The 23,290-nt window shown below is 40.5% G+C and overlaps 1 protein-coding gene and 2 long non-coding RNA genes across 4 annotated transcripts in view; all 3 read left to right on the forward strand.

The window, feature by feature from the left end:
- Positions 1–219: 219 nt before the first annotated feature.
- LOC117957513 (SEC14-like protein 1) lies at positions 220–12,792 on the forward strand. 2 transcript variants are annotated; one of them, XM_034893319.1, is made up of 16 exons: positions 220–404; positions 771–841; positions 3,681–3,830; positions 4,755–4,886; positions 5,647–5,775; positions 5,901–6,120; positions 6,600–6,709; positions 6,956–7,145; positions 7,886–7,974; positions 9,039–9,109; positions 9,226–9,397; positions 9,994–10,128; positions 11,010–11,144; positions 11,374–11,625; positions 11,769–11,947; positions 12,047–12,792. In XM_034893319.1, the coding sequence occupies exons 2-16, from the start codon at positions 779–781 to the stop codon at positions 12,150–12,152; spliced, it is 2,133 nt and encodes a 710-aa protein (XP_034749210.1). In that variant the 5' UTR covers positions 220–404; positions 771–778; the 3' UTR covers positions 12,153–12,792. The 2 variants fall into 2 exon arrangements, with proteins under 2 accessions (XP_034749210.1, XP_034749209.1); XM_034893318.1 differs by lacking the exon at positions 220–404 and having other exon boundaries at positions 576–841.
- LOC117957544 lies at positions 3,860–4,713 on the forward strand. Its single transcript, XR_004659533.1, has 2 exons — positions 3,860–4,151; positions 4,634–4,713. It is a non-coding gene; the product is annotated as an uncharacterized LOC117957544 (long non-coding RNA).
- Positions 12,793–17,071: 4,279 nt separating the features above from the next.
- Positions 17,072–23,290, forward strand: part of LOC117957541 — a 21,826-nt gene continuing 15,607 nt past the window's right edge. Inside the window, exon 1 of the long non-coding RNA XR_004659530.1 lies at positions 17,072–17,082. This is a non-coding gene — a long non-coding RNA (uncharacterized LOC117957541). The remainder of the gene's footprint in view (positions 17,083–23,290) is intronic.

Here is a 23,290-nt window from a genome sequence, read left to right on the forward strand (position 1 = left end):
ATTTGTTCCGCCCTAACATGCTGACGGGATCTCAGGAAGATGTCAATCAACCAGCACACAGTCTAGGATGAGGTCTAATTAGCAAGATTAACTGAAAACACCTGTGTGGGTGTTTCGAGCTTTTAGCATAATAGAAATGTGAAAGTGTTTTGGCCTTTTACAAGAACGCCCCCCCCCCCCCTCCAAAAAAAAATACAGATACACGAACTTCCTGCTTGTCTGAAAAAGGCGGAGTTAACTATCTGGGTGAGCAGTCTAACGGACGGCTCCGTTTACATTTTTCGTGTTTACAATGCGGGGAACTACACTTTCCATAGTCAACTGGCGTTTGGGATATTAATACACAGTTAGCTAGTTGGAGAGCTAACGTTACAGTGACGCTAACGCCAGGATTCAAGACTGCTGTAAGTTGTTGTCTTTTGTTCGCGGCTCAGGCCGTTGTCACTAAATAGAACAGTTGACGACGTCACGTGCATAGTTTTTACACTCGGCCTGATTCCATAGCTCTCTCAATAATAGACATTACGTAAAGTCGCCAACTCTGGTGGCTCTCAGGCCTATCTTTTTTCCTCTACGTACGGTTTAACCTTAACCTACAGTTTAACTCAACATCAAACGAGGGTCACATGCTAGTCTGTTTGCCTCTGCGTCGACTCCTCACTCAGCTGATACAATCTTTTTAAAACCTGCAGACAGTACAATTACGTATTTAAAATGCTACGTCATGATTGTGTATTTGTGGTTATCTAACCGAGTCTCCTCTGAAACAGCTGCAACCATGGTGCAGGAATACCAGTCCCCAGTTCGGGTCTACAAGCATCCATTTGAGTTGATAATGGCGGTGAGTAGTGTGTTTTATATATCCAGTGCAACTATCAAGACTAAGTTACAAGCATATTACTTTGCAGGATCTTATATCATATGACATTGGGGACCCAATTTTCATATTCTTACTTATGCAGGATCTTTCATAGGCTACCTAAACTGGAGAATGCATCCTCCATTACAATTAGGCATATGAAATTAAGTCAAAGCCACACTGATTGTAGCCACTGTGGCTTTGACCCAATTCTATTTTCTTACTTTTTGCTCTAATTGAAAACTAAATATTAAAAATCAAATACATAATAGACTGTAGGCATATATAGGCAATAGAATAGGCCTTCTCACTGGATTCTAGGTCTCATTACCTGCAGTTTACAGGAGACCAGACGCCTTGTCTGCCCCTCAGGGCCATCTGTCTCTTTCTCTTGATACTCTGTGCACTTAGCTGGAATGAATGCTTTGTGTTGAGTGAATGGACAACACTATTGTCATACTGAATACATTCTTGTCCTGATGCTTTGGTAAACAGTAAAAAGGTTATACCCTACAGGGTAGACATACTCTGAGAAAGCTGCTTATTAAACTTTGCATTTCTTTCTCAAAGTTTCTTTAATCAATTCCTAGCTGACCATTTTATATGTTAGCAATATTTATTTACCTTTAATTTCTTGACCGATTTCTATAGCAGATGTTTTTTCTTGATATATTAATGTAACTATCGACATCTTTGGATTTTAGTGCAGCATTATTCAACAGTCATACCAAGGAAATCCACGGAAATGCTAATAGAGATCCAATCATGTGTTCACCATAATGAACTAGTCAAACATTTCTCCTTAATGATACTGATAAACTGCTCTCTTCATCAATGCTTGAGTGCTTTACGTTCATTTAGGAACAGGAAGTCATTGAAGAAAAAGTAGGAGAAGGTAAAATAAATGTGCATATCTGTGAGTTTGTTTTCATCCACGGTCTGCTCTTGCTGCCTTTTCTTTCTGTGTGGTTATACATTAAGCCAGACTTATGTAATAATCCTCCGACCAGGTTAAAGGCCCTGATGCTGCAGTAACACTTTGCTCTGCAGGCTATAAAACTCGTTCAGCAAGCAGTCCCAATTTGACACAGCTTCATTTTCAGTGACACATCTTTCACTGAAAATGACAGGTCTAAAATTCATCTTGCACCACTGCACGTTAAAGAACAGAGTCTCAAAATAGGCTTTTTGTGAATAGTAAATAACAGCTCCTGTGAAAAGGTCCAGAACTTGAAAGCCTAAAAGAAATGATCCAGTGAATAGTCTGCCCCCCCCCCCCCTTGGCTCCCATTTATCTCTGGGCTTTCTCATTAGTCCCCTGGCTGATATTACTCCAGCTAACAATCAGTGTCTTGCATAGTACTGAATGTTCAAACAGTGACATCATTGTCATCCCTTTCACTTTCCTGGTTTGTATTAGGTCCGCATGATAAAAGAAAAATATCTAATTGCAATTATTTTAACTGATATTGCAATTGCCGTATGATTCACGATATTGGAGGGAATCCTTTTTTTTTATCACTATTCTTATTTTCATTGAAAAATATTACAATTAAATTGATTCTGTGTGTTTTTTTTGTGTTTTTTATTTATTTGTTTTTGGTGCTTTATCTGTAGCAAACCAAAAAATACAATGATGTCTTTAGTCTGTATGATACGATTTGTTGGCTGGGACGTCTCTGCAGCACCAAAATACTTAATTCACAATGGTTTGACACATTTTGCCTTTAAGAAATATTGCGCCCCACTGTGATTAGGTGATATTCCACTATAGTCCATATTGCGATTTCAATAATCTACAAGGGGTTTACACCCGTTGAATTGCATTTAATCAATATCCCTTAAAGAAATAAGCCTTTTTCTTGCTCAACACAAAGCCATTAAATGTTTATTGGCTTGCTAATGTGCAATATGGTTGTGGCAAATGTGTTCCTTTGATAGTTTTATTCTGTTTAAAGAATTTCTTGTTACTAATTTAAATTAGTCTGCAATCATTGAAACATGTTCTTACAAATCACCGAGGCAGACTTTCCCATTAATTTGCTTAGTGGATAATGTGATCTTGATTCAATATCTCATATGCTGTGCAATACAAGCAGGATGTGTGCGTGCTTCTGAAAGACCAGCTGTTGAGTGTGAATTTTGGAGAGGAAGTAAAATTGTGTCTTTAATTTGTTAATTTAGTTTAATATTGTTAATCTAAACATAAAACAGGCAGCTGTCTATTCGGTGAGGGTCGAGGTCCTTCCCTTCCTTCGATTACTTGTCACTATTTTGACAGCAGAAAAAAACGACACTGCTACTATTTGAAACAGCTGCTCAATCAATATTGACAGATGAGCCCAGGACAGATGGTCATTCAGGGTGCCGGGGTTAATAAAATGCAAATCACTAAACTGGTCATACCAAAGCTGACACTGCAGCAGTTTGTATTTGAAGTAAACTGTTAAAGCCATAAGCTTTTCATTTTTTTTACTTTTTTTTTTTTTTTATTAAACACTTCCTTACCAGACAGAAATGATGTGGTGTTAATCACATGCATTAGTCCTGAGTCAGCAACACCAGTTTATTCTTATGTCAAACGGGCCTCCTTGTTATGGCTTCATTTAAAGCTGCTGACCTTCGCAATCGGAGAGCTATCTTGAAGTGGGCAGGACGAAAGCAAAAACACTCACTGGGAACAGAATGTACCGAGCCGGGCACACCAGACCAGTGCAAATGAAAGTACAACAATATAACATCAATAGTAGATAATCTGAGACTAGATGATCATTTCTTTCACATGTGATACCCTTCCCCCCCCCCCCCTCCCCCCTCTCAGGCCTATGTGAGGAGGTTCCCAAAGTCCCCCCTGATCCCAGTGTTTGTGGACAGTGAGATCATCAGCGAGACGGAGAGCAAAGATGGATCCACGCTGGTAACTGAGAGGCGCTGTGTGATCGACATTGAGGCCCCACGTCTTCTGAAACGGGTACCTGCACAGCTTGAAAGCCCATGAAACAATTCTATCAGTTGATATCAGTTCGTTGAAAGGTGGTATTTTATGGCAATGTTGCATTCGATTTGTATAGTTACTATAAGTGCCACCGTGCATCATGCCAACTGCTGTAATTATAATGAACCCTATTCTGGGAAGTCTGTACCAGTGTCTCTTTGTTGCAGCGGCAGATGGCCGCTCACCTAGAGGCAGGGTCTCTCCGAGGTCTGCCTGTGAAAAGTTTTTTTCTCGCCGCTGTCAAACTAAATGCTTGCTCGTGGGAAGTTGTTGGTTCTTTGTAAATTAGAGAATGGGGTCTAGACTAGGCATGGGCGGGTTACCGGTTTCAACGTATACCGCGGTTTGAAAAAGTCAAGATTTCCAAACCCCTAACATTTTCCGTCCTACCCTTCCGAAGGTATGAGCTTTTTTTTTTTTTTTAAGATTATTTCTTTGGTTAATTTTATTTATCTTTACAGCAAAGCTGAAGACATGAAAGGGGCGAAGAACATTGCAGCAAAGGGTTGCAGGTTGGAGTTGAAACCGGACCCCTAGAGTAAACCCTCACATATGGGCGCCGGCTCTACCAATTGTGCTAACCGGGCGCCCATGACGTTTTGTTGTTGTTTTGTTTGTTTTTTAATGGTCAAGGTAAAAAACTGCAGTCCAGTAATCCGTCTCTCTGTCAGTGTGAAGTGTTTAAAAAATAAAGACATTTGAAAAGCTGTATTTGCAGTATTGTGAACCTGTAATAATTTTCGTCATACCGTCAGAATCGTATAACGACCCATGCCGAGTCTAGACCGACTCTATCTGCAAAGTGTCCTGATATAACTCTTGTTGTGATTTGACATTGTAAATAAAATTTAATTGAGATTGCATGAATTTTAAACGATTGTTTTTGTTTTCTGCACACAGATTGCTGGTGTAGACTACTTGTACTTTAGCCAAAAGAACACGCTGAATCGCAGAGACAGGACGCTACACATTGAGGTCCGCAACGAGACCTTTTCCAACAGGGTCATTGTCCATGAGTGCTGCAATTACACTGTGAGTTTTTATTTTGTTGTTGTACTTTTTCAAAAATTTGACTTGATTAGTGCAAAAAAGAAGTCCCTTTCTCAAACAAGATCTCAACAGCTACGTGTGAAAAGCAGCAAAAATGCATTTCTGTAAAACAAAATGGCAGAATGGGGTTGGAAGTAGCCAGGTCTGTAAGGAGTTGGGTTGGGAACCGGAGGGTTGTTGGTCCAAGTCTCCGTACGGACCAAAATACGGAGTGTGGATTGTTAGCTGGTGAGATGCCAGTTCACCTCCTGGTACTTGAGCAAGGCACCGTAACCCCTCACTCGAACGTCTCCATTTGTGCATGAATAGGTCTTGAGCATGTGTGTGTGTAGGGGTTCTAACAAAAAATGTAAATTCTACTTTCACCACTAGGGGTCAATAAACAGTATAAATTATAAATAGAAAATAATAATCTAAATGATCCTCTGATAGTGTGCCAAATGCTAGAAAATGTTGTCAACAGGTGGAGTTTTTAGAGTCAATGTAGTGGGACTCACTCCAATAATACCTACCCTTCTGAAACATTTCCTTACTTCACACAACATAACCTCCACCAGCAATATTGTTTCTGCTGCATGTGATTACTTATGTACAGTCACTTCATCTTTGACATCTTTTATGGATTCATGATTTAGTATTTTATCACTGCTTTGTTGTGACTTACTGTACAAGTGAAGTAAGTATTGCAACATACCGAGTTGAAGTTTCAGTATGCATTGCACATTTTGATCCCCTGCCACAGGTTCATCCGGAGAATGAGGACTGGACATGCTTTGAACAGACGGCCAGTCTGGATATCAAGTCCTTTTTTGGCTTTGAGAGCACGGCAGAGAAGCTAGCTATGAAACAGTATGCTAGCAGCATTAAAAAGGTTTGCATCTTTAAAATGTACTTACATTTGGAAAAATCTCCCTAAAATAGTAGTTGCATGTACATGCAACCGTTTAACTATTTACCGTAGTGTGACATTAGTCTTGTCTCCTTTCTGTGTTCCAGGGTAAAGAGATGATTGAGTACTACCTCAGAGAGCTGGAGGAAGAAGGAGTAACTTACATACCTCGTTGGAGCCCCCCTGTTGTCTCTGGCTCTGCTGCTGCCAGGCTTCAGCTGCTGCCCTGCTGCCCTGGCAGAGCCATCCCAGTGAATACTGCTAAGACTGGCCTAGACATTAAAGAACCGGCCGCTCCCACAGAGCTAGTGGCTGGCTCTCCCGATGGTCAGTTATTTACTCACTAGTCACAATTAAGTATGGAGCCGTAGCCAGCACTCACCAAAAGTGCAATGAGAAAGTTAAGATGTATAATTCCTACTATTCCTCTTCATATTGACTTATTTAAAGGACATACCTTCACCGAAAGGAAGGAAGTATTTACAGAGGGTGAAATAACTCTGGCTGTAAACCGTGTGTGTGTGTGTGTGTGTGTGTGTGTGTGTGTGTGTGTGTGTGTGTGTGTGTGTGTGTGTGTGTGTGTGTGTGTGTGTGTGTGTGTGTGTGTGTGTGTGTGTGTGTGTGTGTGTGTGTGTGTGTGTGTGTGTGTGATCCCCAAGCTTTCAATCCGACCACGACTCCTTTGGAACCATTTTATATAATTATTTTTTTTCCTCATGATGAAACTACACTGTAATGTACACCTACTTACATTCTTGCATGCAATATGTGCTATCTTTACACTGTAATTGTGTTTTGACCTTTAGACAAGTTGGATGCTGACTACATCAGACGTTACCTAGGGGATTTAACGCCTCTGCAGGAGAGCTGTCTTATCCGACTGCGCCAGTGGCTCCAGGAAACCCACAAGGGCAAGGTCACTTAAACACAAACACAGATTGTTTGTTTGACTGCAGAGCTGTTTGTGCAATTAAATACTTATTTCTGGAGCTCCCAGTCTAGACTTCTGCTCAGCTCTTCCTTCCACACTTGCATGTACTGTAGATTAGTAGTAGAAAATATAAATCATCCATTGGCTAAAATGCTAAGAATTTTTTTTGCATTTATTGTATTATTAACTTGGAGCCTTGCATGATAGTTTTGACCCCTGCTTGTTGTACAGATTCCAAAGGATCAGCATGTGCTACGCTTCCTGAGGGCCAGAGATTTCAACTTGGACAAGGCCAGGGAGTTTTTGTGCCAGTCGCTTATTTGGAGGAAGCAACATAAGGTAGATTTCCTGTTAGACACGTGGGAGCGGCCACAACTGCTTCTGGACTATTACACCGGCGGCTGGCACCACCACGACAGAGGTACTTTGATGACGATGAAACTGGCTACCTGGCAATTTTACCTGAACTTCATGTCATTTTCACTTATTTTTTATTACTGTTGCTATTCAGTGGTTTGTCAATGGTGAACACTTAACAGTAGAGCTGTAACAATTCCAAATTTGGCTGTAAAATGAATTTCCTCAGAAATAATTGCAAGTAATAGTACTGTATAATTGTCTCTTTCAGGTACATTTTTTAAATATTTATTACTTTCTTTTGAAACAAATTAAAGTTTTGAATGAATTCCAGGATACATCTTTTGGTTAAATCAGTTATGTGACTCAGACAGCTAAAGTTAGCAATTGCAGACCTTAGCTAATGTTAGCAATTAGTTGCTGTTAAACAAAGATACCGTGATTATGTAAAAACAATGTAACAAGGAAAAAGAGACAAATTTAGTCTTTTGTATTTAAAAAGTCCCCGTTGTTTATTATTGATTGTAAAGTCTGAGCACCATCTGGTGTGGCTCCCATGTTTTAAAATGAGTCATTTCTTTTTACAGCTCAGCTGATCCACTGTGTTAGAGCAGTGGAACATGAAAGCAGGAAGTGCCCTTGTGTTGTTCACATGCTAAATAAATACCTGTTGAAACGGTTAATACCAGCTTTAAACAAGACGGAGGTCCTAAGTGCACATAAGGATGTGACTCATTCTGTCTGTTGATTTTACTTGTTCAATGTGTACATTTCCGTGTCTGTCTGTGTGTGTTTGTGGTTTAGACGGCCGTCCTCTGTATATCTTGCGCCTGGGGCAAATGGACACTAAGGGCTTGGTGCGAGCGTTGGGAATGGAAGCACTTCTGAGACAGGTGACATGAATACATGTACAAGAGTTAATCCTCAACATACACAAACATTTTTTTTCATTTAAAGGTCCCATTCTGTAAAAAGTCTGCCGCTACAGTGCAATTACCTTCATTTCCCGGCTGCAACAATTTTGCAGAGACTCAGAGAGCGCAGATGCGGGAAAAACCCTGAAATGTTGACCAATTAGAGCAGCCTGTGCTCCTTTAGGAGTAGAGCTTAAAGACACAGGCACTTAAACGGAGCGTTTCACCGAGGGTGAATACATTTATATTCAGACAGTAAGAGAAAAACAAAGCATTTAAATTAAAGTCAGGATAGAGAGCCTGACCCAAGCCGACACAGTTATAATCTCATTTCTTCCCCCCCCCCCATACTAATGACAAATGTAGGATATGTTTTTGTGTGGAAAATATTTTGTTTTATCAAACGACTGTAGGAAGGCATTCAGAAATGTCAATGGATGATTGCATGAGCGCACACAGGGCAACAAGCGCTCATTAATAAGCTGTTTAATTTAAAATGTTCAATGTGTTAACCTTTCCTGCTTGCTTCGTTTCCAACCGTGAGCAGAAAACCAGGGGAGACTCGTTACCTCCAGGGCGGCGTTATAAAATGAATAACGTCAAGGTTAAAATCCCGTTTCTGGTGAGCAAATGAATGAACTTGGCTTTCAGTCTGGGGTTTATTTTGGACACTGCACACACTGTGTACAAAACTAAAACTTGTTCCACCAACTCTGCTCGGTCACGTCTGCTTCCTATTTCTCTATATCTCTTCTGCCCACTTACCACACCCACCCACCCACATGCACTGAGCTCTCTGAAAGGATGCAACATGCCTTATCGCGCTGATGTGACCAAACCAGACCATAATTTCTAAAATCTGTCCAGGCCCGGCCCGCTGGGTACCACCGGGACCCGTCGGGCCCAGGTCTAGTATCCATGTGTTAATGTAAACATGTTCTAATAGAAACCCAAAATGCAGGTATGAACATGCAAATGAGCAAGATACGGGGCCTTAAAAATATTGTCAGTCCCATTAATGCTACAACTTTAATGTGACCCAGGTCCTGTCCATCAACGAGGAAGGACTGAGGCGTTGTGAAGAGAACACCAGAGTCTTCGGTCGACCCATTAGGTGCCTCCATTTTATCCATCCATTTTCTGTCATTGTCTCATTTGCTAACAGCCAATCGGGTGTACACACGCTTGAACGTATAGTCGTGTAATGTCTTTTGTTAATGTTTCGATCAGCTGCTGGACTTGCCTGGTGGATCTGGAGGGTCTTAACATGCGTCACCTGTGGAGGCCGGGTGTTAAGGCACTGCTGAGAATCATCGAGGTGGTGGAGGCCAACTACCCCGAGACTCTGGGTCGCCTGCTCATACTGAGGGCGCCCAGAGTTTTCCCAGTGCTCTGGACCCTGGTGAGAATACATGTCTGAACTTATTGTGGTTTTAATTCATCTGATTGTGGAAGACTGTATGAAGTTGGACAGTACATAGGCAATGCTTGCATCTTGCTGCGTGCAATATTGCGAATATGTGCCTATGATAAACAAATGGAGAAGAAGATAATTGCAATATGCAGATCCTCATTGGGTAAATTTGATCATTGCTACATTACAGCAATATTATGTAATGGTATAGTTTGTAATAAAAGTATTCAGCAAAGAAATAAAGATAAGTAGTCATACACAAATATATAAGAAAATAAATCCAAACAATAATAAAAGCATAGCCTTATGGCATTACATAAGCAGAAGTTTGGGCTGTAACTGTTGCTACCTGGGGATGTGAAAGATACAGATCTGTATTTAAAAATAAAAAATGGTTAGGTAGCATGAGATGTAAGGGTGAAATGTATAAACACTGATAAAATCTAAATAAAGTACAAATACAGATGCTCAACAGGTTGGTTGTTTATTTCTTAAACAAGTTATTCAAATATTCATGGACTGAATTTTACAGTTCATAACCTGCTGTTGCTCTAACGATCTGACTCGTGGTATCTTGTTTCCAGGTCAGCCCCCTGATTGATGAGAATACCCGGAAGAAGTTCCTTGTTTACGCAGGAAACGACTACCAGGATCCAGGAGGATTGGTGGACTATATTGACAAAGAAATAATTCCTGACTTCTTGGGAGGGGACTCCATGGTGAGGTTTAGTCCAAAGCATGCAGTCCTATCAATTTACAAGGTGTATTAAAAGGTGTACCAGGCCTTTTTTGTCCTGATTTGACATATTGTTACTTCTTTAGTTTGCTGTAGTCCTTTTTAGCTTTCCTCTCAACTCTTAAGCCCTGTTCAGACCAAAGATTCATGTGAGACAACCGTTTTTAGAACGTTGAGGGGAAAGCTTACCGGTCTAAACCGGCTCGACTCAAGCCAACTGATGGTGTTGCTGCGACCCAGCTTGTCAAGTTTCCAGAGGCTGGTTTTAGAACGTAAGACGTCCCCTGTTTCAACAGCAAAGTCAGCTGGTCAAGTCCGCTACAAACTATAGATAGGAAATGATCCATACTCCATTTTATTTCTATGTAACTGTCAGCTGGTCGAAATGTTTTAGATGGAGGGTCAACGGCCGCCTGGCAGCACAGTATGTGGTCAAGCGAGCGGTGATAGAACAAAGCATGTCTAGTGATGAATTAGATAAATTAAATAAATAAATAAATAAAATGATTTTGCCGATTCATCACTAGAAATGCAACTGTAGCAAGCGTTAACATTATCACATTCATAGTGATATATCAGCTACAAAAAGCCTGAAAGTCGGAAGTTGCCACGCAAGTACAAAGAGCCGTTCCATTGGAGATGATACACTGTCTGGTCTCGTTGCGTTAATGTTAACCGGAAGGTTTTAACGCTGCAGACCGGTACGTTTCAAGTAGCTGCAAGTTTCAACTAGTCTCCTCGCAAATCTTTGGTCTGGACTGAGCATTATTTACAAACAAGCAAAGACATTTTTGCATTAAAACGTACGTTAATGTGAGTTCTCACTTGTTGGCATTGCTTACGCTTCACTTCTGCCCTCACCAGGGTGACATTCCTGAGGGAGGTACGGTTCCCAAATCCCTGTACAGAACAGCAGAAGAGCTGGAGAGTGAGGAAAACCGCCTGTTGACTGACTCCATCTATAAGAGTGCCAGTATTTTCAAGGGAGCCCCATATGAGGTAAGGTCTCCGCTTTTCTAAATCGCCTCATCCAAAATCCTCATCTATCAAAGAGCCACGCTCCCTTAATTGTGCAAATAGCACATGAAGGTGAGGGCAAGGGGGCATGTTATGTGGAGTAGGGCGCCACCTGCTGGAAGAACTTTACATTTCAGCACAAGAGAATTATATGATTAATGGCCTGCTGTCTGATGTTCTGTGTTTCTAATCTCATTACATCCTCCTGCAGATGCTGATCGAGATCACCGAGGCCTCCTCCGTCATCACGTGGGACTTCGACGTGTCTAAAGGAGATATGGTCTTCAACATCTACCATTCCAAGAGGGCCCCGCAGCCCCCTAAGAAAGACACTCTTGGTGCCCATGGCCTCACGTCCCCAGGGGCCGTTAACGCCCAGCTGATAGACAGGAACTGGGTGCTGGGCCAGGACTACAGCATGGTGGAGAAAGCCCTCACCTGCAAGGAGGGAGAGAGTGTACAGGTCAGAGAGATCACTATTCTGCACTCTGGCTTATTTTTGGATACATACATACATACATACATACATACATACATACATAGTATAAAATTTGATTCTCCATTGCAGTCTCATATTGACCTTGCAGCTTTTCTCTGTTCAAACAGGGCTCCCACATAACCCGTTGGCCCGGCTTCTACATCCTCCAATGGCGATTCCACAGCTCCCCAGCATGCTCCGCCTCCAGCCTGCCACGTGTGGATGATGTTCTGGCCTCACTGCAGGTCTCTTCCCACAAGTGTAAGATCATGTTCTACACCGAGGTGCTGGGCTCCCATGACTTCAGGTCAGTTTTATTGTGCTGAGCGTTTCTTCTCTGTTTTCTTTGTATTATTATAAAATCAAAAATCATTGTTATATTTTGTGTGTTTTTTTTATAATCTAGGGGATCCATGACCAGTCTGGAGTCTAGTCATAGTGGTTTCTCTCAGCTCAGTGCTGCCACTACATCCTCTAGCCAATCGCACGCCAGCTCCACTGTCTCAAGGTAGCATCTCCCCAGCAGGTGTCAAAAGACGGCAGTGACCTAATGACATCTTACTCCAACTGTGCCTTATGCCTCCAAACAGAGGGGGCCTAATACTCTTACTCTTTAATGACAATTTGATCTGACTATTGAAAGGGAGGAGAGTATTATGGAAATGTTTATAAATAAATAAATGTTTTTATTAATTATTTTGGTAGAAACAGTAATGTTTCTAAGGAATTATGTATTTATAGTATGTTTCCTGTCCATATGATAACTGACTTGATATTTTTTTGTTTGAATAATAGGAAGTGTACAGTAAGAAATGTGATGCCTAGTGCAAATGTGTAATGGAGGATTTGTAGTTAAGGTATGTGTGTCCATGAATCTGCTGGATTAATAAATGCCACACAGAGCAGCAGTTTCTTCATAAAATAAAATGAGAGAGATTGGAAGTAAGAGTATCTTACAATGCACACAGCTTTAGTACCCGAAGTTGCTTTCATCATCCACAAGATGTCAGTGTACTCTGTGATTACTTGCTCTCAGATCTGCACTGTATTTGGCACATACATTTCCGCTCATACTTTGTCTGGTTTTTGAAGAAATTGAAGGAAGAGTTGTTTTAAATAAAGAATTTATCACAAGCATTAATATTGATGTAATCTCCAGAGTGTGTGGGTTTATGCTGCATTTTGAGAAAACAATTACAGCAGTTGCAGTGGGGTAGTAATTTTGAATACTTGTAAAGAGGGTTATCATTTTTACTGCAATAGGTGAGATGTTAAGAGTGAGCAGATAATATGAAATCCCTTCTAAAATATGCAGTGCACTCTTGAGACTGTAATGCTGTTTTGGGGTTTATTAGGCATAGCTGCTGAGTTTTCTGAGGCTGCTAATTTGAATGCAATACATTGCAGCCCCTTGTGATCTGGCACAGCGCCATGCAGACAACTGATTTACATAAAACTTGCATTTCCATAAACTTATCAGATGCTTCCAGCTAAAGCTTAATTGAATTTTGTGTTGTATTTTTTTTCTTGGTTTGCAAACTTGTCATGCTGTTGCTTATCCCAACACAATTCACAAAGTCAATCGGATTGAGTATTGGGTTTTCCGAAGGAGCCTGACTTCACGCTGGCATAACAGAGTAGTTAGAAAAATTAAGTGTAGTGACTTTGCCTGAAGCTTATTTACTGAATTACTCCGCTTGCTCTAATGACCTCCCATACACAAATTGTCCACATAAACTGCGGCACCTCTTTTTTTACTGATAGGCATAATTTGCCATTAAAACCTCAACCCGAGCGGTCATGGGATTTAAGGCTGAATTATTTATTTTTTTAATGGCATCTAAAAAGCATGACATATTATGCAGGTAACAACAAAGTTAAATAAGTCAATTGAATACTCTTAAATAATACATCACCTTATAATGTATCCACCTGTGTGGCTGACCTGACACAACCTTGTGAAGGAGGGATGGCAGCTGACCTACAGCCACCAAGTGTTGAGATGATTTATGGTTACATCATGTTATTGATCAGAGAATTGCTCTAAAAACCCATTTGCAGCAAAAAACTGTTGATCTTCACAAAACTTTTTGTGGTGTAGTTTTCAATGTCTACAGGACTGTAGGGCTGCACTCATGTCGTACGGAACTTTGAAATCATGATTTATTACAATTGAGCATTGGTAACATGAATGTGTGTACCAAATCACAAATGTGAACCTCAAGGTAGCACAAGAGGACATCAGTCATTAGGCTACTTTAAGGACCATGAATATCTATATGAAATGGCATTGCAATCTTCAACTATCCATTAACATAGACAAGCAGTCAATGTTTTTCTATCTTGTCCCTTTTCCACAAACCAGATTATTAGATAGCTTAAATCGGTTAAATATTTGGACAAAACTGTGGATATGCACTGGTATAACTACTCTCACATGAGTTACCAATAACCTTGTATGGCTGTGCATTGATCACGGAATTGGTCACCTTTGTGGTTTTGTGACAAATGCTGCATATGTTGTTGAGATATTTTTATGGAATGTGTTTTGCTTCATGTTTTCAATAGAAAAGTGGTGCTTTAAACCTGGAGTATAATGAACAGGTCAGTCGGTTTGAAGAGGGATAATATTTCTAACCATCTAAGGTCAAGGTCGAATGTATTTCTTTAAAAAACAAACCAGGTGTGTGCCTTTTCAACAATCGTAATTGAGCAAAAAAAAAAAAGACTATCTGAAGACGTTAGTACTTAAACACATGCATAAATACATAGTTCTGCACACATACAGACGTTCATGCATATCAATGTAGAATGCAAATCATGTCAAGAATCATTGCAGGCAAGGGAGTGAAAGTGAGTCTTTAGACACTTTTTTAAGGAGATGAAGGAGATTCTGATGTTCTGATATTTTCAGACACTATTCCAGAGTCTTGGTGCAGCTACTGAGAAGGCCCTGTTTCCAAAAAAACTTTCGACAAGCTGGTGGAATGGTTAACAGTCCTTGATCTGTAGATCTGAGGGGCTTAACTGCATAGGGATAAATGTTTCGTAATATAGCTCAGGGTGAGACCATGCAGGGCTTTAAACACAATGCAAAAAATTATTGGGAGTCGCAATAATCGAGTCTTGAGAATGAGCATGGATGACTTTATTTTCTAAATCTTTGTGCAATAACAAAGTCCTCGTCCTGGATGTAATTATGAGCTGTGGATTTGTTGTTGCTGAAGAAACAGGCCTGAAGTTCCCCCCCCCCAGCTATATCCCTGTAAGAATCTGCTTTCTTACGGTAATCTGCCTCATAAACTCCTGGCTGACTGATGATACGTGAGTCTGGAGAAGTAGTCATTTTTAAATGTTTAATAATACTGCAAGCAAGAACAGTAGATCTCTTAATTCTTTGGTGAGCACACTAGGCAAAGAAGGACTGCATTTGTAATGTGGTGCTGAAGTAGTCGCAGACATCTTGTTCACTGGGAATATGTACATGGTAATGAATGTTCCTCTTTTAGACAACACCAGAGGCAGGCGTAAGATATAGTCAACATGGGGCTTATTTTTGGGTGTCGGGTTTCTCTTATTTACACATCTCATAAATGGCAACAAGGTAGACATGCACCACTTTCCCTTTTCAACACGCCCTAACTCTTTCCCAGATGCCAAGGTTGAATAATAATAGCACTAAAACAAAATAATAATACAAATACAACCTAAAACATCAATCTATTCTATCACCCTATCACATTCTGCATTGGAATGGCCTTTCTCTAACTTGATTTGATCATAATCAGAAAAGGCTGTGGAGTCTCACTTACCATATAAAGGGGATCTTCATTAAATCCTAAGCCTGGTTCATTTGCTTCCTTCTGACAACACTGACCTTCCCACTAATTGAACAAGAGAGCTCCATATTATTTTTAAGAGGCTTGACGCACAGGAGGAAAAACGTATTGTTTGTATGTAGAAATGTGCAGCTTGAGTCCAAAGTTTTGTTTTACCGTGGTGTGTGCAAGCTGAAAAACAGTAAATGCGTAATGCCTCATCTGAGTTGTGGACCTGTCTGTTTAACTAATCTTGTATCGGCTGAGTTGAAATTCATTTTCTGACTCGAGGTACTACAGGGCCTGATTAATATGTCCACAAACAAATAGATACAGTCACGTCTATTTATCTCTGATGCTTCATACTAGCTCTCATATCTTCTAACATTGATTTTCTCCACAACAAGAGAGATCATCAATCTCGCCTCAATTTAGGCCAATTTCTGAGAACTGCCCTCATTTGCAAAGAAATGTCAAGGCTCTGCTTAAGTCATATACTGCTTTTATTGTTTTTATTTTTCTGATGATTTCTTGGCTCACTGACTTCAAAAGTTGACATTTCTATTCCCCTCACCCTAAATGGGCACTGTGCAGGTCATCATGGGCCGGCCCTTGTTTGGCTAAATGTAACCATGGGAACACATTTATTCATGTCTTGTTTGGACAGAATACCAAGTGCATCTATGGTAATCTCACAATAATGATCATTTGAAGAGAGGTTCTAAAATATCTAATAAATGTCAATACAGTTTTGAGAGCCAGCAGACACAAAAAAAGGTTAAACTGATAGCCAACATTATGATTATTTTATGTTCAGTGTCTGAAAACTAAAAAAATAGAAAATGTGTTCAAATTAATGGATACGATTAATAAATATAAACTCCCTACCTTGTAAAAAAACGTAGTAGGCTACGCTCAATTTTGGCGATAGTTAATCATGGATGGATATAGAGAAAAATACATGTCACTTCCGGTTTTCACAATTTCGTTCAAGTGGATGAAAAAGTTTCAATTTACATGTTCCTCAGAAAACGGGTCAATAATTGCCAGCCGCCAAAAAAATTAGTAACAAGAAGGCAAAGAAGGATGGATTATTTTAATGTTTCAGGTGGATAAAATGGGTGCTTTGGAAACAAGAAAACAGTGGTAAGTGTTTTCAAAACTATACGCGCTGGGTTAACTTTGTGTAAAACAAAAGACTGAAACATGAACTCCTGAATTAAAAACGACGATTAGGCTACGTTATAACGTAAGGCATAAACTTGGGCTAACAGCTTGTTAGGTTTTAATCGTGCTGCTCAAATGTTAGCATTTAAATGAGGAGGCAAGGCACCTGTCTGTCGTTTTAATGTGTAAAACTGGCCATTGACCAAGCAGTTAGCAAGATAATTAGCCTTCTCTGGGTGACAGCTAAAGGCCACGTAGCTAACTTTAGACTAACATTAGGCTACTACAGTTTGTGTAACGCTTACACTATCATGGCTGAATTTTATTTTATTTTCATGTTTATGAAAATAATAGGTCGATGCAAGAGCTGTGGAAAGTATTGCTTCAGTATTGGGCTTCCATTTTATTCCAGTCTTGCTCAAGTTGTTTTGTTGGCTTTTGTATCACAGTGTCACATGTCAGTGTAGAAAGAAACCACAGGTGTAATCAATAACATGGATTAGGGCCGCACTCCATTTAGCTTTACCAGTTTCAGTGCCATGCCATTGTGTTTGTCAGCTCACGGGCTGACTGATTTAAGGAGCAGAGACATATTAATGGTGTTAAATGTGCTTTATCTGCTGTGGTGACTCAAAATGTCTGCTGTGTAAAGGCCCATTGTATTTTCAGATGTTAATGGCAGTACAAAGCACTGAAATGATTGACGGTGTCATAAGACTGGCATGTTTTTGGATGCCATGTGTGTTATCTGTGACCCGTTCCTCCTGCCTGTTGATCCATGCCTTTTCAGTATTAGCTCAGTTTAGATGTAATCATGAGTACTACATAGTAAGGAACCTGTAGGAGTAGTATTTCTACCAGCAGCCAGAAAGGAGCAACATTTAAGGCATCTATCTTCTCCTCTTAGCTGCCAAGCCTCACCACCCCTCAACGAACACAGGTTTGCCTTATTGGCAGGCAGACCGGCTTGCAGGAATCCCCTGCAATTGAATGATGTCTACTGAATAAAGATTAGAGCAAGCATGAGAGAGCAAAGACCGGGATAGAGGGAGAGACTGAGATAAAGGCGTGGAGGATTAGAAATGAAGAGAGCAGAACAATCAAGGCAATATTTTGCAGAGGACCTCATGAGACTGGCTGCTATCTAGCTCGCTAGTCCCCTTTCATCCATACAAACAATGAGAGGGAGTGTAATCAAGAGTGGGGCTGTCTCCATACCACCACCCCTTCATGTATACACACACTTAACTAGAGCTGCAATGATAAGTCAATTAAAAGAGCGAGTCATTTTCCAAGCCAAAAGGCCAAACAACCCCAGGTGCCAGCTTCTCAAATATGAGGGTTTCTTGTTTTCTTTATCTTTTACTCTTTTTAAAAAAAAAATAATCTACCAATAGTTTTACATCTACACATTACCCTGGGATTTGGGAAATTGTACCAGCATTTTGTGCTATTTACTAAGATTTTCCAGAGTAAACTTTATTTTTAGAACAGAGCAATAGGGTGTTTTGTATCTCCAAACTTTTAACCTCTAGAAAGAAAATTACGCTAAGGTAACGTTATACTGCATTTACACGTTAAAGTTCAGGAGTAGCCTGCGCTCAAAAATGACTGAGACGGAATGATGCCAACTACCCAGAACAAATCTGGATGTAGTTTCAGATGATCCTTTACAGATGCAGTGAAGCAGAGAACAAGGGGAAGATAAAACACAGCCAAATTGTTTGTGGAAAATGTTTCCTGGCACCGGTATCCGCTGCTCTCGCTTTCCGTCTCTCTCTAACACTATTAGGAAGTTACTGTAAGCCAGGCCCATAAGCGATCCCTAGATGAATGCTGGCTCTACACCACTCACGCTGCTTAAAGCTGCTGTCCTCTTGCCTTGTTTGAACTACCTGCTTCATTGCATTGTGAGAATTAAAATAAACTACGCTCACCTAAAGGGCAACCTATTCTCTGGTGACAGTGAGTTCATTATCATTGTGAGTCTGATTGCAGAACATTAAAGCTGGTGGAGGAGTCAGAATGAAGTCACTCCCTGTGGCTCAAGCTACGAAGAAAACAGAGAGCTTCTGTAGCAAGGATGCTACGTGGTTGTTTATGTTAATAAACAACACATAATGGCTCAAAAAGTGCTATTTTAACACCTGATTTAGAGCTGATTATGATGGGGTCTATGTTATTTAAGCAATATAGTATTACACAAGAGGGTGTGCTTGTAAAGTTCAGCCGCTAGTATAATATTGTCATCATACTTAACAGTTTCTAACAAATTAAAGGTATAATCAAAATGTTTTCATATTTTGGTGCTATTGTCTCTTCTAATAAAACAATAGCAACAGAGACTATTTCTAGTCCCGGCTGAGTCAACCAATCAACTTCAACCAACGTTAGCTTTGTAGAGATCGTGGAACTTGCCAAACTAAATAAATACCACGTATTTGAACCCAAAACTACCTTGCTAGCTCAATGTTGTAACGAAGATATCTGCTGAAACAAAAAAATGTTTTCCATGGTCAGATTGAGCTACTACGCCTGTTTAGTTTTTACATGTAGGCTATTTTTGAACATAGCGCCGTCATATCTCCCCATTAAGTGTAAGGATACAGCCAACAGCTGCTTAGCTTAGCATAAAAGCTAGCAGTGAGTCTCCACCCACTGGCACCCTTTTATTAAAGACCGCTAATTAACATGTTATATCTTTGTTTGTTTTATCTGTACAAAAAGTGTAAAAAAAAGATGTTTGGCATTTTACGATTGTGCCGGTCTATTTCTTGGCTGAGAGCATTATCTTGCTGGACTTGTGCCTTGTTGCCTGGCACCCTCTTGGAGCCGAGAAATGGGGTTGTGTCCAGATGTGAACCCAAGATTTGCTGGGTCTTGCAAAAAAGTGGTTAGGCATTGACTTTGAATGGTTAAGGTAAGGATAAATCAAGTCTTGAGAGAATCTTTTTGCAAATCTAGAGTTACCATCTAAGCTAAGATAACTGACTGCGGGCTCCAGCTAAATCATTACTGTACTGAAATTAGTGTGGTATCACTCTTCTTCTAATCTCTCTTTTGACGGAAGTGTATTTCCCATAATACATTTTAGTGATGAATCAAACCCCATGTCCCAACTTTTACTTACTATCTTCCAGTATTCTATGCTGCTGCAAGTTTGTCAGTTTTACATTTATAAACAATAGGGACAGGTTTGCAGATGTAAAAAAAACATTTGAATGTCATTCCTGTAGTTGGGGGAAATTGCTTTGACAGGCAACAGAGATGAGATATGGACCTTGACAGGTCTGCCTATTGTATGTGCCTGAGGAAAACTCATCAGCTGTCAGGGCCAAAATGACTATAGCCATGTCTGTTGCCTTTCATTTCCTTATTGGGATATTGAAATGAACAATCTTCCCTCATTGCAGTCACATGATGCTGACAGCCTCAGAGAGGAACTGTGTGGCAGCGTTGACGGCTTTTACAATCACTCCCTCCCGGCTCATCTTTTCTCCCGTGTTGGTGCAAAGGTATTGTGGTTGTAATTGCCTTCAAGACTGGCTTAGGCTGAGGGCTAAGGATCTTTCAGCTGTGATCTGTTAAGCCTATTACATACTTGTTGCATGAAGACACAAATTCCCACGGGACGAAAGCCTGACTGGGAGAGGCAATTTATGCCACTTGCTCTGGCATCACCACATCCAGTATACGTGCCGAAACCCAGTGCAAGTCTTTTGTTCTATGGATTATTAGCACTTTAATACGGAGTAGACAATGCAATTATTCAGAGGTCTTTGATTGTCAAAACCAGCTGGCCATGGCAATGGTATTGCTGTGCCGGATAAAGCAAAGAGCTAAAACCAGTTGGATGAAAATGTGGCTGTGTCAGAGGTTGCATTCAGACTTTTACTGGCAGCATTCATTTTTGAATATGGGGAATGATTCAACTGCAGACTTGTTCATGTAGCTGTTGTATTAAATGTGTAAGGGTGTTTTCAGCATTAATTCTAAAGCCAGCAGATTGTAACAAAAGTAGATATAATAGCTATGCCTATGATTCAGGAAGCCAATCTAATAGGGATCTGTTCTTGCAGTTTCTAACAGTAGCCTGCTGGCAGATCCCACCCTACTGCTTCTCTGCTGACTGACGTTTTTATAGTCTTAGGGACTGTTTGGTTTTGATTTAAGGGGCTACCGGAGAAGTTTTGGGGTCTTTTGACAAAAAAAAGAGTTGATCCTCCTGTCGCCAGTAATACATTTTTCTATGACCGTCCAAAATGATTGGGAAAACAAGCATGACCCTCTCCAACAATTAATTGATGCCTTCTGTTCTTCTTTGCGCTTGGCAAAGATGTACAGATAACCACTGTTTTGTTATTACCAAGACATACATTACATAAGCATCTTAAACATCACACTTCACTGTTATGGTGGCTATTTCAGTAGATTTAGTCACTAACATTGTTGTGTAAACAAAATAAGCTTGGAAACTAAATGCACACTTACTGCATTACTTCAAATACTACGTTACATCTCTAGTAAAATAGTATGCACATGAAATGAATCAAAAAAACATTGAGACCATTCAACAAAGCACACTGGGTAATAACCCACATTGACAACTGGCCCGCCCGAATAGGAATGTAAAGTTAAGTGTGTTGGTGTGCAAAGCGCTGCAACAGTCGTAACAACCACGGATTGCTGTTATGGCCAACAACTGGAAACTGTACAGCTCAAATATAGGTCGTTTTACGAAAATGTATGGCTAATTACAAATTTGGCCTGACTGTGTCGGAGTTCAGAAGCTCCACAGTCTGACGTGACAGCCGGCCGGTGCCTGCCGTGGTTCGCTGGCTTACCGCCCGGCCTGTCCTTCTTCTCAGACCCCGCTGTGAGCTGGCTGGAGCTCTGTCAGGAGACTCGTGGACAAGAGTTGTTTTTTGTCCCGATCGTTTGTTTAAAAAACTCGACACACAGATAGGCCTGTCGAGATAGTCAATGAATCAATTAATCGCATGATAAATACAAATAAGGTCAACAATTTGCATGATCTCTGTGTTGGGAGGCAGGACTCCAGTTGTAGCCCACCACAGAGGGCAGCAAAAGAGCTGCATGAGGAGAAAACGCTAGTTGAGAGTTGGAGGAATAAATAGAAATTAAAAAAAAATATGCAATTGGTTTCAAAGCCAAATGCACCAGCTGCAGTGGGTGAGCACTTTGGATTCAGACCGAATGACCCCGGTGAACAACTTAACCTTAGCGAGTCGGTATGTCGCATTTGTAGTAAAACGGTACCAACTAAACATGGCAACATAACAAACATGCATCTACAACACAAACATCCAGGGCAGTGTTCTGAGCTGGGGGGACAAAACTACAACAGATGGGCCATCTCCGTCTTCCCTACAGTAAACAATCACCGGGGCATTTGGTCGACAAACAAAGTACAAACAGGACAGTGCAAAATGGTTTGCACTCACAGTCAGTTCGCTTCATTGCTAAAGAGATGTTGCCCTTTAGTGTAGTCGAAAAGCCGACATTTACACGAAGACATGCTCGCTCTCTCTTGTCCTTGGTGCACACTCTGCTGTGGACGTAGACTGCAATTCACTTTTGCTTTATTTGAACAAAGCTTTATGCTGGAGAAATTATTTTTATATGCTTTTTGCACATGGCCTGTTGAGGCATCTGCTTCATCTCTTTGGCACTCCTCATGTCTGGGTCTAATGTTTAAGTGCAATTTTGTGTACATCCATTTTATTTATTGTTTTGGTTGTGTGTGTGTGTGGTTTTTATTCCAGGGCTTCTTTTGTTAACAGAAACTGAGAGTCCACAACAATATTGCCGTTTATTGCAATAATTTCTGGGACAATTTATAGTCCAGCGAAATTTGTTATTGTGACAGGCCTACACACATTTTCATTATAAGATTATCTGGAACCTATGGTTTTTGAAGTTGTAATTCTCCACCACAGATTGCGGGCGCAAGCTCGCTGACCGGGCTGTCACTCATACTGGCCACGGAGCAGGCGGAGGAGAGGGAGAGCAGCGTCTGACAGTGCGGAGAGATACCCATCTCCCTTTGAGAGTCTGGTAAATAAATCATAATACGTCTATTAGATCTGTCAGTGTTCCTCTGTTATTATCCGTGGGGGCTCACAGGCTTACGCCCTTTTCCCAAAATAAAAAAAATAAAAAAAGTTGGCTAATCAAAAAAGTTTGAATTTCAGAACCTTAGGAAATGGACAGCGGCCGACACAAACACACACGCCTATTGACTCAATAGTAAAGTCGTAAAGTAGGCTGTCTTTCAACTCAGGATAGCACCACTTCTCACAGTACAGATTTGAGATGAGAAGTTTAACTGACACATAACAACAATCAGCGCTTCACTTAACACCAACTACAATGTTTTCTTTTAAATGAATGTAGCCTAAAGGCTGTCTGGCACAAGTGGATGCTCAGGACTTTCTCTGGGAGCTCGATGCAACGTGAAACCTTTGAGCTAGTCATCTACATTATATTCCAGCTCCATGTTAGTGACCATACTTTGGCAACAGGTGGCACATTAAGCTAAAGGGTTGTATTATCATAGAAAGCAACTCCAAACTTGTGTTGCTGTCATGTTTTTTTTTTTTTTTTTCTTTTTTTTTTTGAGTGTTTTTTTGTTGAGTGACAGC

Source organism: Etheostoma cragini, chromosome 15 (assembly GCF_013103735.1).
Source record: "Etheostoma cragini isolate CJK2018 chromosome 15, CSU_Ecrag_1.0, whole genome shotgun sequence".
Lineage (NCBI taxonomy): Eukaryota > Metazoa > Chordata > Actinopteri > Perciformes > Percidae > Etheostoma > Etheostoma cragini.

What these genes read in the sequence shown, in the direction of transcription:
- LOC117957513 (XM_034893318.1), top strand. Translation starts at nt 725, where the DNA reads ATGATTGTGTATTTGTGGTTATCTAACCGAGTCTCCTCTGAAACAGCT. An exon ending in TGGAAGCACTTCTGAGACAG is followed by an intron (nt 7,975 to 9,038) that starts GTGACATGAATA and finishes AATGTGACCCAG; the next exon opens with GTCCTGTCCATCAACGAGGA. An exon ending in TCAAGGGAGCCCCATATGAG is followed by an intron (nt 11,145 to 11,373) that starts GTAAGGTCTCCG and finishes ATCCTCCTGCAG; the next exon opens with ATGCTGATCGAGATCACCGA.